This window comes from Rasamsonia byssochlamydoides (genome assembly GCF_041956645.1).
Source record: "Rasamsonia byssochlamydoides strain NRRL 3658 unplaced genomic scaffold VTN77scaffold_41, whole genome shotgun sequence".
In the NCBI taxonomy this organism is placed as follows: domain Eukaryota; kingdom Fungi; phylum Ascomycota; class Eurotiomycetes; order Eurotiales; family Trichocomaceae; genus Rasamsonia; species Rasamsonia byssochlamydoides.
Window position 1 is genome coordinate 677 of NW_027192424.1, and position 17,583 is coordinate 18,259.

At 45.4% G+C, this 17,583-nt stretch overlaps 6 protein-coding genes across 6 annotated transcripts; 3 read left to right on the plus strand and 3 right to left on the minus strand.

The window, feature by feature from the left end:
* Positions 1–282: 282 nt before the first annotated feature.
* On the minus strand, positions 283–1,039 carry VTN77DRAFT_5671 (uncharacterized protein; the record flags this gene model as incomplete). The annotated part of the gene is made up of 4 exons (XM_069421864.1): positions 283–364; positions 431–793; positions 860–913; positions 969–1,039. The coding sequence occupies 4 exons, from the start codon at positions 1,037–1,039 to the stop codon at positions 283–285; spliced, it is 570 nt and encodes a 189-aa protein (XP_069276730.1).
* A 515-nt stretch (positions 1,040–1,554) lies between these two features.
* On the plus strand, positions 1,555–3,485 carry VTN77DRAFT_5672 (uncharacterized protein; the record flags this gene model as incomplete). Its single annotated transcript, XM_069421865.1, has 2 exons — positions 1,555–1,820; positions 1,958–3,485. The coding sequence occupies 2 exons, from the start codon at positions 1,555–1,557 to the stop codon at positions 3,483–3,485; spliced, it is 1,794 nt and encodes a 597-aa protein (XP_069276731.1).
* A 338-nt stretch (positions 3,486–3,823) lies between these two features.
* Positions 3,824–4,387, minus strand: VTN77DRAFT_5673 (uncharacterized protein; the record flags this gene model as incomplete). The annotated part of the gene is made up of 1 exon (XM_069421866.1): positions 3,824–4,387. One exon carries the CDS (start codon positions 4,385–4,387, stop codon positions 3,824–3,826), a length of 564 nt encoding a protein of 187 aa, XP_069276732.1.
* Positions 4,388–6,436: 2,049 nt separating this feature from the next.
* Positions 6,437–9,829, minus strand: VTN77DRAFT_5674 (uncharacterized protein; the record flags this gene model as incomplete). The annotated part of the gene is made up of 5 exons (XM_069421867.1): positions 6,437–7,057; positions 7,110–7,748; positions 7,807–8,097; positions 8,148–9,650; positions 9,713–9,829. 5 exons carry the CDS (start codon positions 9,827–9,829, stop codon positions 6,437–6,439), a joined length of 3,171 nt encoding a protein of 1,056 aa, XP_069276733.1.
* Positions 9,830–10,715: 886 nt separating this feature from the next.
* Positions 10,716–14,971, plus strand: VTN77DRAFT_5675 (uncharacterized protein; the record flags this gene model as incomplete). The annotated part of the gene is made up of 3 exons (XM_069421868.1): positions 10,716–13,470; positions 13,526–14,837; positions 14,896–14,971. The coding sequence occupies 3 exons, from the start codon at positions 10,716–10,718 to the stop codon at positions 14,969–14,971; spliced, it is 4,143 nt and encodes a 1,380-aa protein (XP_069276734.1).
* A 545-nt stretch (positions 14,972–15,516) lies between these two features.
* On the plus strand, positions 15,517–16,923 carry VTN77DRAFT_5676 (uncharacterized protein; the record flags this gene model as incomplete). The annotated part of the gene is made up of 1 exon (XM_069421869.1): positions 15,517–16,923. The coding sequence occupies one exon, from the start codon at positions 15,517–15,519 to the stop codon at positions 16,921–16,923; it is 1,407 nt and encodes a 468-aa protein (XP_069276735.1).
* Between the last annotated feature and the right edge of the window lie 660 nt (positions 16,924–17,583).

Here is a 17,583-nt window from a genome sequence, read left to right on the forward strand (position 1 = left end):
CAATAAAATTCATTTATAACTTTACTATAAGTACTTTATTTTTATAGTCATGGGACTTGTCACTTGTCAAGGATGATCGATGACAATTGGCCCCCTGCCTTAGTACATCATGGGCACAGAGGTATAGAAGGATAAAAAGGAGAGAAAAATTGATACATGACCTGATTAAGAAAATAATAAAAGTCATACCCTTTTGTGAAGTCACCTTTTCCCGGCGCCTGGTTATCAAATACACAATCTATTTTATCCCAATATCAAAAGCACAAGACCGGCTTGATAATCCTACTTCTCTGGTGCGTCAGGGAGTCGTTCTATGACATATTTCCCTCGTGCAACACTCATGATCGGTACGCCTGGTATCTTCCTGTTGCCAGAACATTGGATCAGAAACTTTGCTGTAATCATAGTTTCCGTGTGGAAAGCTGCTTACCGTATCCGCCTTTTCAGATCGCGATCGTTGGTTGCCACAATGTACACACGATGTTTGATGACTCGGTCAACCAAGCAATCGTCTGCATAAGTGCCCTTATGATCACATTTTACCCTTTCGAATCTTGGATCCTTTGCAATCCGCAAGGCAAGTCGATATTTCTGGCCAAGTTTCTCTAATTCGGCAAGGACGCAGTCCGTAATGATTGGGATGCATTTTGCATAGAGACAGTCCATCATGGTTGGAATAACTTCCAGCTTATGCTGTATGGTGTGTGAAAGAAAATTGGTGTCCAGTAATACTGAATATGGCGGCGTAAGAGCAGTATTGTATTGAAAGAAGAGAGAGGAGGGAGCCTGGGGTCTTGGAAGGTAAGTATTTAGTTAGTAAAGCTTAACATAGTATTGCTTTGATGGTGAATGTACTTACATTTCTCTAACAATATCGTTCACCTTCGACTCATTCTTTGGCTGGTTCTCTTTCCTGGAATGAAGGCTATTAGTAGCGTGACCCTAAAACAAAAGGCAGGACTACGCACAAACGACTATCTCGCAGACTGATTGCTCGCTTCACTTGAGCAAATTTCCGAGTTTTTTTCTGTACTCCCATTTTCTCCTCAGATTCTTCAAGATACCATCAAGCATGAGATGCACAGTATTCAAATTTTGAGAGTATCTGCAGCAGGAGTTCTCCACAAATGCTGGTGAAGCTTTGACATAATTTGAATTATCTGATTTGTGGCTTGACAGATCAACCTAAGTCACAGGATACGCTAGCTAACTTTAAAGTCGCTTCCCATTGCTGACTACGGTGTAGTTAGTCCATCTCCTATTATGTAAGAATGGCCTACGAGTGGCAACTTGAGCCCAAGAGATCGATAAAAATGTTTAACACCGTATAATTACAAGACACTTGGCCCACATTGCAAATTCGAATTTTGAGTTAGCCTTACAAACAGTGAGAAAGGGTAGGTAATTGCGGGACGTCGCACGAGGGGTTTCATTCTTGAATGGATCTTTCAATTCTATGGCAGTAATAATTAGCTGAAAAAAAAATAGGTGAGAGAGTGAAAAAGACACAGAACAGTCTTATCTTTGCTCGTGAATTGACTCAAATTATCAAGAATGGGTATACCTCATTTGACACGGCACTTAGTCTCATTTTCAGAGCCAATACGTCTGGGCGGTCATGGGAAGTCACCAGAGGATGGTATCAAGTCTGTGACATCAGTGGTCATCGATGGACCCAGCCTGGTTTACCATATATTTTCAACGTTGCTGTCTTGGATGGATGTTCATCTCAATCCATTTGATGCACAGCCCACATGTGAGGAAGTCAGTGTTGCTGTTATGACATATCTTGTACAACTGAGAATTGCCAATGTACATGTGTAAGTTCACACGTTTTTATCTCATCCCTTCAGATATTTTGGAGATACTCTGTTCCATTCTCCCCAGAACCTGCTTTTTAGACACTTTTTTTTTGGCATTAGCGACTTTCAGTACTGAACTTACAAGAGGTTCCTAGGGTTAAGATCTACTTTGACGGGGCGTTGCCCTTGTCTAAACGTGACACTAGGCTCTCGCGGCTTGAGAAATCTAGAAGGAAGCTTGAGACTTTCTGCATGACAAATCGGAAAGGGTTTAAGATATCCCGGACTGGAAGAGAGCCTTTGCTGATTGACCCTTACAAAGTCTTACAAAGCCGCAGCATACCGGAGAGGTACAAAAACCTACCTGGAAACCAGTTTATGGTATCGTCTGTATTTGAAGATCTAAAATATCGGTGGAATTGGTTCAATATCAAGAAAACATCGGAAATCTTTGCGAAGATGTCCCTCTTTAGAGACTCCGACTATCCTTGGGCAGACATTTGCGAAATTGTCCCAGGAGAGGCCGACATCTACTGTGGTGAATTGTTAAAGGAGAACCAAGGAACAGCCGTTTTAACCAACGATTCCGATCTCCTGGTCCATGACCTTGGTGCTCAAGGTTTGGTCATATTCCTGAACTCTGTTGAGATGGAAGGTTGGAATCCTGAACACCCTGCAAATGCAGAAATTAAGGCTATGGGGCTCTGTCCGGCTACATTATCGCGGCGACTTGGTATACTTGGCGTACAGTATCTCGCATATGAATTGAAACTCGATCCACATGCCGGCATTCGGGAGCTGATTCGTCGCTCAAAACTTGTTCCCGAAACTGCAGAACAGAGTCCCGCTTACATCCAGTTTATGGAGGAATATCGCCCTCGTAAAGATATCACATATTGTCCAAGCTTTGATCCAAGCGTTTTGCAGACTCTTGACACGAGGGTGTCAGAACTCGTCTTACAATATGTCTCGGAACCGGTGCTAGGGGAGGATGTGCCCCAGATATACTTCCCCGTTTTGCACGAGGACCATTCCAGGCGATCTGCGTGGATCGAAGGGAGAAATATTAGATGCCTGGGTTACTCCCTACTCAATGCATTTCGTGCTTCCCAAGAAAGATATCCTGTCGTTATCGAATGCGTTCGCAGGGGTTGCAGATTCTGCTTTGACGAAATAGGCCTTTACGACGACGGTTGTATCGAATTGGAGCTGCGCACTCTCTTAAGTCGGTTAAGACTCGTCCAGGAAGTGACCGGACAGGATCCCAGTTCTTCAATTTTTTGGAGAATTTATGCATTGAATGAACTTTATAACTGCAGTGACGGGACCCTCACATGGCCAAGTCGAGAGGAACTGCGGAGATTCTTTGCTTTCGAGTACACAGACGAGAGGATGGAGTGGACAGATATCCATACTCTTGCACGAGTGCAGGCTGTTTTGTATTCTCTGAGAATTCTAACACAGATACTTCATGTTATACCAGTGCACGGAGGAACAAAAAGAGAGGTTCAAATGCTGTTGGCGTGTCTTCCACCACTCCATGTCCTTATGAGGTCATGGAGTGAGTTACGTCGTGAGTTACGTTGTGAGCTATCAAGCAAAGACACCACCAACAGCTTTGTGAACATGATTGGTAGTGTCCATGAACTCATAGGGGCACAACATACTGAAGAATGTTGCTGAAAGTCAAAGGTAGCTAACCCAAGAGCAGCATGAGAAAGAGGACCAAAATAAGGAGTTGGGATATAGCTTGCTGAAACCACTATAAGGTACATTCAGTCATGGTTGTGATATATTACCAAATACATATTTTTTTTCCTTGACAATAAGAGACGAGTTTGTTCGCTAGAGTTTAGACAAAAGCCCATTGACTATTGGCAAAGGTGTGGAGATAATCTAAGAAAAAGAAATGTCAAAGGGAGCAATGAAGCAAACCAAAAATGGGTTATGCAGGGCATGAAAAGTACTATTGTCGTGATTTCCAAGCGACAGTATAGAACTGTCCCTAGCAGTGACATAGTTTACAAACTTTCTCTAAAGATGCTCCTCCGTTCTGTCAAACTGTCATCTCCATGCTTCTTGACCTCTTGAGTTTCCCTTGTCATATCTGCCGTGGGTTGAGGGTTAGGATCTCTGTCACTGTGTTCTGCATCATCTCCAAATGGATCTCGGAGTTCATTGGACTCAGTGTCTTCCGAGACGAGTCCTGTAGATTGCCCATTGTATCGATTCCAATCACGATCTTTCCAGACGTCGTCGCGGGGAACGGTTGACAAGCCTGGCCTCCCGGGGCCGTCTCGTGCTCCATCATGCGCCTCATTGCTATAGGAACCGGCCGGCCCGTACGCATCCGAATCATTGCCTATCCTAGCATCCCAAGGCTCGTCGGCATTGACACCTCTTCTTCCGTGGATACCGGCTCCTAGAGGCTCCACGAGCAGTACGGCGGTTTTTGAACCCCGCAATACGGTCTGTAAACCACCCGATAAGGCTGCCACGTCGTGGGGTGGGATAGCTGCTGCCCCTATATCCTGGTACAGAAGCGAATGGAATATACGATTTCCAATGCGGAGGCGGTAGACCATCACGTCGAGCTCTGTAATGGATCCAACCGATCCATCCAGCGTAGGCAATGATAACAAGAAGGAAGAGAAGGAAGAATAACAATCCCCAGCTGTGCATTATGTTTTGATCTTTGAACAGAAGATAAGGCGATCCAGATCAATAGAATATGGAAGCGTTCTGGCTGGTGCAATAAGCTTTCTGCACAGAGTCAGAGATCACCCTGTTGCTGCCCCTTCCTCAGGGGTAAACTGTTTGGGGAATGTTGTCAATTTTCGTATCGCTAAAGGGCGCGTTGTTGAGGTGTTGGGTATGAATTCCTGAGGATATTTTCCTGATAGAAAATACTGTGTTGATCCAAGGTATTTGGGCATGGGCTAGGTCTCTTGTCACTGAAAGAGTAGATAGGATCTGTCGAAAATATTTATGTTGGGTAGATTAAGATATGTGATACAGCAATTAAATCAAATTTAATTCTGTTGATCTTCCTGGGCGAGACATAGCTGTTGTTGACCTTTGTCATTTGCGTATCCCATTCGATTGAGCTTCTGCAGCCTTACCTCAGCCTTAAGCATCGACTTATTGATGGTGGAAGAATAATAAAGTCAGCCAGGGAGCTGGTAGCTATGTAAGCTGATGACTAGCCTAAGGCAATGTGATGATGAAAGGATTTTAGAAACGGTCGTACATACGGAGTACTCCGTACATTCCAACAGAGTACGACTAACCAAGGCTTAATCTTAGGATATTCTATACCTATATTATATGTATATTAGAGTAATTCTTACTCTAAACTAGTATCCTAAAGCCTTATAATGTTATATCTTAATAGATATTTAAGAAACTTTTTTATAAAATTCTATTAAAGATAAATTTTATAAAAAATAAAGATATGCTAGAGATATTCTTACAATTTAAATATAAGATTAACTAAGAGAATAAAGGTAATTACTAAACCTTATATATAGTTAGTACTCCGTATGTACTCCGAGTGCATACGGAGTACTTAGTTAGCATCGAAGAAACAACGCCTGGAGCTGTGGGTAAACTGACTATTTAGTGTGTGCAAAAATTGGTAGAACCTTGGCACCCAAGCTCAAGTTGTAACTTTTGTATTCAAATTCTTGACTTTAAACATGAATTATGAGTCCTATATTAGGTTTCTCTAAAAAATGTCTGGAGATAATACTATAAAGAATATATATATCTTTTTAAAAATTTAAAAAGACTTGGGTTTCAAATTACTATCTAAATATAAAATTTGCTTATTTTTTTGCTATTTTGTGGCCATAGGAGAAATTGTCACAATATTTAAATACATATAGACCTAAATTTCCTAATTAGGAATCAAAGACTTCAGCAGATGACCAAATAGGTAAAAATAAATAGAATTTGGTAAGTGAATTAAGGATTTAGGTGATTTAGGAGGCTCCAGATACACCAGTTACAATTCTTATTGAGCTTGGGTGCCAAGATTCTACCAATTTTTGCACATGCTAAATTTGTGGCACATGCTGGTGTGAACCTATATCTGCCATTCTAGTATGCAACCTTGGAAGAATAGCATACACCAAAAAAAGAAAAAAGAGCAACAACAAGAACCAAGGAGGATTGCCAAGGAACATACCATACGCATGAGGACAAAATGGTGACTCCCTCCAGGTGCATAGAGTGTTGAACTCACATGCAATTGCATGTACCGCTAGTTGATGCCATGAGTAGATGTACTCAGGACTCATAAATTACTCAGCAACCTATTCTTACCGCCTAAAACCAGCATATGCCACTCGCGAATCGCTCTTGACCTCTCAGGCACATCCTCTTGATGTTATTATCCATGATCGCAAACTATTTGCCTATGGAGGGTCTTCTCTAACACTAAATACGCTGGTTTAGTCCATACATCGCCATATCTGAGAGGACAGATGATACATTTTCAAATTTGAATTGCTGCTACCAACGATAACGACTTTAAAATCTACAAAGACAGTTCCATGAGAAGCTGGATGTCCCGATAGTTATCACGATCCAGAGCATCAGGAGTCTCTTAATGAATCAAGAGCCAATAGTCCCTACCGCGCTGATCGCAGAAATCCGACAACTCCCCGGCAGTAGCTCATTAAATCTGACAGACGCTTAGCTTCCCTTTGCTGCTCGAACCTCCAAGCTGCCAGTGCAGCTTGCAGCATTCGCAGAGGTTCATCTTCTCCAGCGGTCGTTTCCCAAACGCTACCAATGACATCACCATGGATTCTCAAAAAGACGGCCATCCATGCGTTTATGAGTTCAAAGTCTCTCTTTGACCTCAGCCGCTCCGTGAGAGCGGTGACAAAGTCAACGATTTCGCAGCGACCATCTCTCATCCGTACATCAAGAGACCTAATTTCCAAGTCAACTTTCGCGGGTGATATTGACTTAAAATAATCAATGAACGGGGTGAAATTGTGACGGATTGCGCCGGTCTTCAGGAGATTGCTGATGTGAGAACCCTGGGGCTGAAACTTGGCAGACTGTTGCATTTTGGCAATCCGGGAGCGCTCAGCTGCCGAAGTCTCGGGGCCAGAAGTTGTATGCAAATCATTGTATTGGACGTCAAGGGCAGTTGATTCCTGCCCCTTCTTATCAAGAAGAGAAGGAAGGAAAAAGGGCGCCTTCTCAGGGGCTTTTGGCGGCTCTTTTGGTTTATTACGCTCCTGTTGTCCAATTAGCCGGGAACATAAACGGTATGTCTCGAAGGATATGTACCCTAATCACGTCGAGATGGAGTAGTGTCTGCCATGAGCTTTTGGGAACAATGCTCAATGTCATCATATCTCCGTAAAGTTGTTCGACGGAAGTGACCGATCGTTCTTGCTCACTATGTTCCGTTCCGTCGGCAAATGCTGCTTCAATCATCCCTGAACCAAGCTCTCCGGACGTCGTGGGGCTCCAAGCTTCCGTGATATCATTTTCATCGATATGCTTTTGGGGTAAATTCGAGAATAGAGTCTTGTTGTTCCAGATGTTGATACCCACTCCATCTGCGTGGGCAGTAGCGAGGAACTCTCCTGTTCCTGAGAAGGCCAACGCTGTGCACGTAGAGGCTACTTGGAAGGCATCGATTAGATGCCCTGTTGGCAGATCCCAAACCCTGATAATAGAATCCATCGAAGCAGCAATGATCCATCTGCCATCGTTAGAAAAGATAAAGTCATTGATCTGGCCTCTACAACCCCAAAACTCGCGGACAATCTTCTTAGTTTCAACATCCACCACACGGATGGAATGATCGTCACAACTGAATGCCACCAGTTCACTTGCATTACTATACCGAAGGCCGGTTATAGCTGTCATGGGGGACCAGTCCAATTCGGTGACCAACCGTCCAGAAACGAAGTCCCAGAACTATGTACACATGTTAGCATGAACTTCCCAATCGAACATTAGTAACCAGTAACCGTACCTTCACTTTCCCATCTAGTCCGCAACTCACGACGTTTCGATTTAGGCCGTCAATTGCTAGCCCTGTCACCGCTTTTGTGTGCTTCTCTTTATTGATTTCAATGCCATTCGCTGCATGAGAATGAACTGGCGTTACAGCTCCAGTTTGCACTTGTATTCCCTTGGCTTTAGAGGATGTGATAGGGGCCGGGAATCTTTGGCGATGGATGCCAGATTGCAAATTAAACATATCTATGCTGCCGCCTGCTGAGCCAATTACAGCAAAAGTTCCGCATGCCGAAATCGCTACACTCTGGATGATGTCAGTGTATCATCTTGGACGAGTATTGCGAATACACACACCTTGACCTCAGTCCCGTCACTCGTTTCAAAGGCCCACCTTCCAGCCTTTTTCTTCCCCCAAAACCATGTACGAGCGTACTTGTCTCCTCGGTGGCTGGTCACAATGCTTTCCCATCCGCTTGCATTGTTTCCGTCAGCCTTGAAATCTCTCGAATTTGTCCAAATAGGCTGGGAGGCCATAGCCCCCATTCCCCCATCACGGTTGAGAGAACAGGCAATAGTCGTGATTTCTGGGGCTTTAAGATCCTCGGACGTTCTGCCTTTATCACCGCTTACACGGAATGCATCAAGCTTTTTTGCCTTGCTTTTCACATTGCCCTGGGACAGCTCAACGTTTTGACCGTCTTTTCGCAAGCTAAAACCCCAGAGACTACGATCTTTCGATGCACTTAATAACCATTTCCCGACCGATTCGGAACCGTCGGAGGAAGCAGGAAGAAACTTGAGAGCAGTGACTGCTGCAGAATGTCCACTTCTCGAATGAAGAGGCCTTGGGATTGGTGAAAACGGCGTCTCATCGAAAATCCAGGACCTCAAGGCGTTGTCTTTTCCAGACGAGATTAAAATTGGCTGGCCATCTAGGAACTCAATTCGATTGATCCCGCATTCACTGGTTTCATCAGACATCTCGTGCGCTGCTCTGAGAACTCCAACTTTTCTGCCCCCTTCATTGAGATCCCATATGGTAATGTCACCGCTATTAACTGTAGCTGTGGCCATAATACCTGCTTTCCTTCCATCATCACCTGCGCCTAATCCGTCGCTTCGGAACGTGATAGAGGTAATTGGAGAGGCGTTGGAAAGAGAGGGCTTCAAGATGATGATTGGCTGATCGGAATCCACATTGTGAATTACCAGAGCACCACTCTTGTAAGCAATAGCAAGGAGAGACAAAGCAGGGGTCGGTTGTATCGCTGTCACGGCACCATCGTTAAGTGACCTTGGAAGAATGGTATATAGGAGCTTCCCAGTACTCAAGTTCCAGATATCGACGTTGCCATCATATCTTCCAACGAATACCTTGTTTAGATAGGTCGGCATATTGCACATTCTCCCCGTGAAGATGGGCGCCCCAGAGGACTCCGAGGTATTTGCAGCATTCAGTGTGGTATAGTGTTCATAGGATGTGGATTTCCAGACTTGTATGCTCCTTTCACAGCAACCGACGATCCATGATCCAAAAACCAGTATTTGAAGAATAGGTTCAGTGAGACTTGACGTTGTCTCTAGAGCTGCAACCTTTTTCCCTCGTTTGAAAACCCACACGCCCACCGGGCTACCCGGTCGAAGCCCTCCCCAAGCCGTAAAGACTCGTTCCTTCCAGGCATACGTGGCAGTAATGAGCTCTGGCGTCTGAGGTCGGCTCAAGAAAATGAGATTCAAGCCCCGCCTCAGGTCGTATGTTTGTAACGAGCGCCCAACCGACGTTGTTATCTGGAACGTCGTTTTCCCCAAACGGACAGAAGTGAATGGAACAGAAGTTGGCGATACCAAGCCCAAGGTCTATCAAAAGACAGTCAGCCAGTTGTCGCGTGCATGTATAATGATAAGTGGGAAAGGCCTACTCTGAATGGGGAAAAAATTCTAGAGCCAGGCTGCTGCTTTGAAGGATTGCTTGATGGGGTCAGTTTCAATCTCTTTGCCAGAGGCAGATCAAATGCCTCGTCGACGACGGACGGCATTGTACTGCCAGCTTGGAAATTTATTCCAAGTCGAGGAAGAAAGGGAAAAAAAATAATTATTCGCGTGGAAGCTTTTGTGACAAGTTAACTGCAGTCGCTTTGGAAAAAAATGGTCTGGCCGCTTTAGCACGGAACATTTGCTCGGAGTTGCTTCTGGTGTTGACTAACTACTATTGGCTCTGATTTTGTGAATTTAAAGTGGCGTTGCTTCCGGCTACTTAACCGAGCTTCCAACCATAATTATTATTTAGTTGTATCCCGGTAAGTTACAAGTAATGTACTGTACACATACATACATACCTACCTAGGTAGGTAGCTATGGATCACGAGTTTCACGTCTTTTTTAACACTCAATCCTTTTTTTTTCTCTTCCATTCTTCTGGGACCTTATATATGACTACGTACAACTCATACTTAGTGTATACCGGAATTTGATTATTGTTGCAATTTTGAGGCCATTCTACAGTGTTCCGATTCCTGCTTGTGAACCAGGTATATATATCATGGCTGTGGGACCAGTTACTTAAAGCTTAAATAAGACGTAAGGTTGGAAAACTTTGATTTCTTGGTTTACCGGATCTTCTATAGCGATTATCTATAAGCGCTTGCGTCCAACATGACCTTGACAGATGATATCATTCCTGTGTTTTACAGGCTAGACATGAGGGTATGATAAAGGCGGAGAGGATCCAGGTCAAGTTCGCGACCATCAGATTGGAAGTCCACTTGTTTTAGCCCGAGAGTCGATACCGGTACGTCATGGTAAATTCTGAATTTTTTTCTCAACCAGACTAACAGAGCCGATGCCCAGCTTCAGAGACCTGAAAGATTTGACAATCATCACTTGCGCGATTTAAAGCCGATCGTGAATCAAGTCGGTGCCGTTATGGCTACCAGCTCCAGCTCCAGTGGGACTTCAGACCAAAACCTGTTCCCACCTCCGAACAATCAAGAGCAGCAAAATTCATTGCCGAACCAGGACAGCCGCGAGAGAGAACAGCTTTATTCTCCGACCAGCTTTGAACTGGCCAGAAATGAGTCTGAAGTCCAAGACGACTCGGGACATCATATCAACGAGTTGGGTCAGCCGGCATCATCTTCAACAACATCGGTAAACGACTTTATTGAATATCCACTTCAATCTCCTTCAAGACCCAACAGCACTCTGCATGACTCCAAGCAACCATCGTTCTCTTCACTCTACTCTCTCGGCTCCAGTAGCCATACTGGCTCTCATACGCTGTCCCATGACGCTGCCTCGCTCAAGAATGTCACAGATGACAGCACGAAACCTACTGCTAACAATGGCGTCCATGTTCGTCAGGATAACAAATCTTCCGCCCTGTCTCCTGAGTCCTCTGCTGCTCGTTCAGTCTATCCTGCTCCTAATCTTACACACAGCTCTCATGGGCCTCATGTTTCAAGGAGTGAAGCGACTTCTGAAGGATGGCAGGCTGGTCGCATGCCGCGCTCCACCCGTTCATCAAGTAGAACACCGAGAAGATTGAGTGGGAGCACGGCTGCTAGCTCAGCCAGCGATGCGGAACCAAAACCGCCATTTATCGGGACGATAGGTGTCTGTGCTCTAGATGTCAAAGCCCGCAGCAAACCGAGCCAAAATATCCTTACTCGTCTTCAGTCAAAAGGAGATCTCGAAGTTATCGTCTTCGGTGATAAAGTCATCCTGGACGAAGCGGTAGAGAACTGGCCGATATGTGACTTTTTGATAGCTTTCTTCTCCGATGGCTTTCCTTTAGACAAAGCCATTGCCTATGCCAAACTACGAAAGCCGTTCTGCGTTAACGATTTGCCGATGCAGAAGGTCTTATGGGATCGCAGGCTTTGTCTGAAAGTCCTCGATCAGATGGGCGTTCCTACGCCAAAAAGAATTGAGGTAAATCGAGACGGTGGGCCGACTTTGGAATCTCCTGAACTCGCACAACATGTCTACAACTTAACTGGAGTGAAACTCGAGGGTCCTGAAGACGGCACTGGAGGAGGAGCTCCCAGGACGCAGACGGTGACACTGTCTGATGATGGGGAGACGCTCATTGTTGATGGGAAGCCATTCAGAAAACCGTTCGTCGAAAAACCAGTTAATGGCGAAGACCATAATATCCACATATACTTCCCGAAAGATCAGCAGTACGGCGGCGGAGGAAGAAGGCTCTTTCGAAAAGTTGGAAATAAGAGCTCCGAATATGACCCCAATCTTATCGTGCCGAGATCTGTGACCGAGAAAAATACCAGCTATCTGTACGAACAGTTCCTGAGAGTTGACAATGCGGAGGACGTGAAGGCCTATACAGTTGGTCCCGACTTTTGCCATGCTGAAACACGCAAATCACCTGTGGTTGATGGAGTAGTGCGACGAAACACGCATGGTAAGGAATTAAGGTACATTACAAACCTTAGCAAAGAGGAAGCTGCTATCGCCGCAAAGATATCAAATGGCTTTGGCCAGAGGATTTGTGGTTTCGACATGCTTCGGGTAGGAGAGAGGAGCTATGTCATTGATGTCAATGGGTGGAGTTTTGTCAAGGACAATAATGATTACTACGATAAGTGCGCAAAGATTCTTAGAGAGATGTTCCTCAACGAGAAGCGCAGAAGGGATGGAATGCTAGAACAGTCAGATCCTCCCTCACCAGATACGGGTTCTTCCAGGAGGAGTAATACGGGCTCTCACAGAAACGCATTGAAGACCCTTCTGAAGTCCCCAAGCATGTCGAGACTTCATGGTACTCAACATAGTCACAAAAGCTACGGAATCGTACCCCCCGATAACGTCCTTGTCCCTGGCTCACTGCCGTCACTATCCGGTAGCGAGACTGGCAATTTCACAAGATCCTCAACAGCCTATAATCTCAGAGAAGAGCTATCAACTCCGGCAAGCGTCAATGCGTCTAGTACTAAGTCGCCTGCTCTTTCGGTGTCTAACGACGAAGGCATTCCTCCCCCACCGGCATCTAAGCATTCGTGGAAATTGAAGGGTATGGTAGCTGTCATAAGGCATGCAGATCGTACTCCCAAACAAAAGTTCAAATTTACCTTCCACAGCCAGCCTTTTGTCGACTTATTAAAAGGCCACCAGGAGGAAGTGGTTATTAAGGGCGAGGCTGCGTTAGCGAGTGTCTCTCATGCGGTTAAAGTCGCCATGGACCAAGGGTTGGAAGACATGGAAAAGCTCAAGCTGCTGCGCACTTCTCTGGAGAGGAAAGGTGGCTGGCCCGGAACGAAGGTCCAGATCAAACCGATGTTTCGCAAGCGGAAACCCGAAGAAATGCGCGAGGGCATGCTGCAGACGAAACCATTGACAGGATCTCTTCAGGGTGGTCCTGAAGAGCCCATCTCGCCTGGGAACGATGCCTCTCCCGGTAACGAGAACTTGACTCGTTCGCAAACAAGAAGTGATTCGATTTCTGGAGCTACGTTCTCCCGGTTTTCAGCTGTTGAGAATGATCTTGTTCTAGACAAACTCCAGCTCGTCATCAAATGGGGAGGGGAGCCTACTCACGCCGCTCGTTATCAGTCGCAAGATCTTGGCTTGAACATGAGAGATGATTTGAAACTCATGAATAAAGAAGCTCTTAACGATGTTCGGATATTTACGAGTTCAGAACGAAGGGTTAGCACCAGTGGTGAGTTAAATAAAAATGAAATCTTCTCATGTTAAATTGCTGACTTTTGGTCGAGCTCAAATTTGGGCTTGTGCGTTCCTTGACGAAAAAGAACTTCCCGAAGACTTTATACAAGTACGAAAGGATCTCCTTGATGATTCAAATGCTGCCAAGGACGTTATGGATAAGGTTAAGAAGAAGCTGAAAATTCTTCTCAGAGAAGGGTCGGCTCCTTCACAATTTGCCTGGCCGAAAGACAATTTCCCAGAACCCTCAGTTGTTCTTGCTACCGTTGTGGAATTAATGAAGTTCCACCGAAAGGTCATGCGTCACAACTTCGAGAAGCTTGCCCGCTCCCAAAGTCTGCACCAACAAGCTGCAAAGACAACGGAGAATGCTTCTGCACACCATCAGTCGAAAATCCCTGATAATCCGGCAGTGGCTGCCATTCAGGGACGCTGGTGTACTGGCGAGGACCCTGATTTATTCAAGGAGAGATGGGAGAAACTCTTTGCGGAGTTCTGCGATACGGAAAAAGTTGACCCTAGCAAGCTCTCCGAGCTTTATGATAGTATGAAGTTTGATGCTCTCCATAATCGACAATTCTTGGAGTGGGTATTTATGCCTCCAGACGACTTCGATGCCAGCAGCAGCGGGATCGAGCAGCATGGTTCTCTTCAAAATGGTGAAGAGGGCGACAGGGACAAGGCTGAGGAAAGAGCAGACAATAGCAGCTTTGCACATCGATTCGGGCTGAAGAGAAGGGCGCAGTCAGTTTTGGAGTCAATGCAGCAGTTTGGAAGTCTAGAAAATGCCTATGATCATTACTTCAAGCTGCAAGCTGGCCCCAGCTCGAGAAAGACGGAAACGGATGAACGGCTGTCAAAACTCAGAGAATTATATAAGCTAGCCAAAGTTCTTTTCGACTACATCACACCACAAGAATACGGAATCACGGATAGTGAAAAATTAGAAATCGGACTTCTGACGTCTTTGCCATTGCTTCAAGAAATTGTTCGGGACCTGGAGGAAGTCCAGGCCTCGCCCAATGCCAAGTCGTTTTTCTACTTTACAAAGGAATCGCACATATACACACTATTGAATTGTATTCTTGAAGGTGGAATTCAGACCAAAATTGCGAGGAGTGCGATTCCGGAGTTGGACTACTTGTCCCAGATCTGCTTCGAGCTATATGAGGCCAAGGACAGTGAGAATGACACTTTTTCATACTCAATTCGCATTTCCATCAGTCCTGGGTGCCATACGTTCGATCCGCTCGACGTGCAGCTCGACTCGAGGCATGCAATTGGATGTGCTCCTCGCAGAAGTCTTACGGCGCATCAGGACTGGAAAGAAGTCATTGAAACGCTTAAGGCAAAATTCGACACGTAAGATTCTATCCCGAGTACCTTTGATACTTTAAAGGCTCGACTAACCGTAAGCTAGGGTGAAACTTCCCAAGACGTTCATTGCTGTGAACTTGAGTGATAAGCACGCTGCCCGACCAGAACAATCCACGTGACTTATCCTGGCATGATCTTGACCAATTTCTTTATTATTGCTCTCAACCTAATAACTTAAGCCGTGTAGCATAATCATGATCTGAAATCTAGATACATTATATAACTTAGATGGAGGAATTTTCGATTTGAAAGTTGTCAAAAATATCACTAATGACCAATGGGTGAATATTAGTTGGGTGGTGGTTGTTGTTTGATGTTATCTTACAGTACTTCATGTATGCATAAGTTTCCAACTTTGGCAAATTAAGGTAACCTGATTGTTGGTTGTGCTAACGTAACCCCGCCTGTGCCACGTGCGTCAGCAAAAATAGACACGCCACAATCTGCAACCTGAAATGCAACTTATTTCGTTATCATGATCTGTCTATGATGCATGTCATTTTTATGATCCAGCTTTGTGACCATCCTGGTTTGACTTCCTGAGCTGTAGTGAAAGTAACTAAAAGGTTCTAAATGTTGCATGCTTTGGAAGGCTAACAACTCCCACCTCCAGGCTGCAAATAATAGTCTTTTGGGACTCTCTGAGTGGCCAGCCGTGGGCCAAATGTCTGAAACTCGAGGCTTCTTGGATGGCAAGGAGATCGAGCTGGAAGTAACTGATGGCTGTCTCCAATGGCGCGATGTTGAAAGACTAGAACAGGGCTCGATTGATGCCAGCGAGATCATCTGTGTCCTGCCAGGCCATTCAAGTCAGAATGGCGGTTTTGAAATCCTATTTGTCCGCGCGTCATCCCAGCCCCCCAAAGCAGCATCGGACAATGAATCGCCACGTCTAGGAAGTTTATGGGCCTCAAATCTACCACAATCCCTGTTGTCTCAACACCTTTGCATTGACATCCCAACCCATTTAAAACTACCTTGTTCAGACGGGGAGGCGAACATCCACATTATAATATCTATACTTTCAGGGACAAAGCAGGCAAAGAGCTTCTTCCAAAATGTCTTTGAGCCCTTCTTATCCCGTCTTGGTGCGATCAACTATCAAGTTCACGAGACGAAATCAGAACAAACCATTCTTGAATTGGCACGTTCAATATTCCTTCCGCGCGCTAGACGAGGAATATCCCAAACAATTGTACTGTTGTCTGGAGATGGAGGACTCGTTGACCTCATCAGAGTCTTCTTTACTGAGAACGAGGCAGCGCCCATTGAGAATCCCAGCGTTGCATTGATACCTTTGGGGACGGGTAATGCGATGGCGAATTCCATTGGCCTTCTTTCACGCCAAACATTTGGGCTTGAGACATTGTTGCATGGCGTACCTCGACCATTGCCAACATTTGTGGCTACATTCTCTCCACAGGCCAAGTACGTTACGAACGAAGGCCGGGGTCGAGAGGAGATAGAGACTTCTTCAGATCGCCGGGGCCCCAGAATCTACGGCGCAGTGGTCGCCAGTTGGGGAATGCACGCGGCCCTAGTTGCGGACAGCGATACGGCTGAGTATCGTAAATTCGGGCCCGACAGGTTCAAGATGGCAGCTCGGGAGCTCTTATTCCCTTCTGACGGCACTGAAACACATCGATATAAGGGCACCATCAAGCTGACCACCAGGAACGGGCCAGATGGCGAAGAACGTACAAGAACACTTGACACAACGGATCACATGTACGTACTGACTACTTTGGTATCAATGTTGGAGAAAGGCTTTACGATATCACCAGCATCGTCGCCGTTGGATGGTCGCCTACGCGTCGTTTATTTCGCATCAATGTCTCCGAAAGAGGCAATGGATCTAATGACTCTAGCTTACCAAGGCGGTCATCACGTGTACCAGGATGTTGTTACTTACGAAGAGATTGAGAGCATCAGAATTGATTTCGATGAAGAGGATGAGAAATGGAGACGAGTTTGTATTGACGGCAAGGTGGTCATAGTGGAGCAAGGGGGCTGGGTTGAGGTGCGCAAGGAAACTAAGAAAGTGTTAAATCTCATTGTTCGCCTACCATAACTCAGAATAGAGCGCTGTCCCATTAAATTCGACGTTTCTATAGATCTCTAGATCCTCGCCAGGTAGTATCTCTTATTGGAGTACTCCGTACATATTACCTAATTATTGTGATGATCATTTGATTAAATAACACGGCGGATCTGGAGTCTACGGAGAGTACTGACAACTTTAGAAGTCACAGACAACCACCTATTACTCCGTTTGTATGTAATGTATGTACCTAACCTGTACCTAAGGTATGCACCCACACTGCCGGGTCCTATTTGGCAGGGATACCTCTATTATTATTGCCTTAACTTCTTAAGTCCTTAACCAATTTAGTAGTGTGCGCGACCATGAGGCTTTAGCTAGACTTGGCCTGGCCAAGACCTTAGTACGGAGTACTCCGTATAGGTTAGGTAACTTCGCAGGATACCTAATCCATCCTCATTGCCGATGCTCCGGTGGTGCCATTATTTATTATTATACATCGGATTCATCTATCCTTGAATTTTGCATGGTCCCAACTTGCACTGTTCAGTGATTTGACTTAGACACAGGCAGATGCATCCTGCTTTCTAAGGTTGCCATACAGGTACTCTTATCATTTTCGGCCCTTCCCTTGCACACAGCCAATAACCTATTCCGTGGCGGCCTTTTACCGTCATTCTTCCTGCCCCC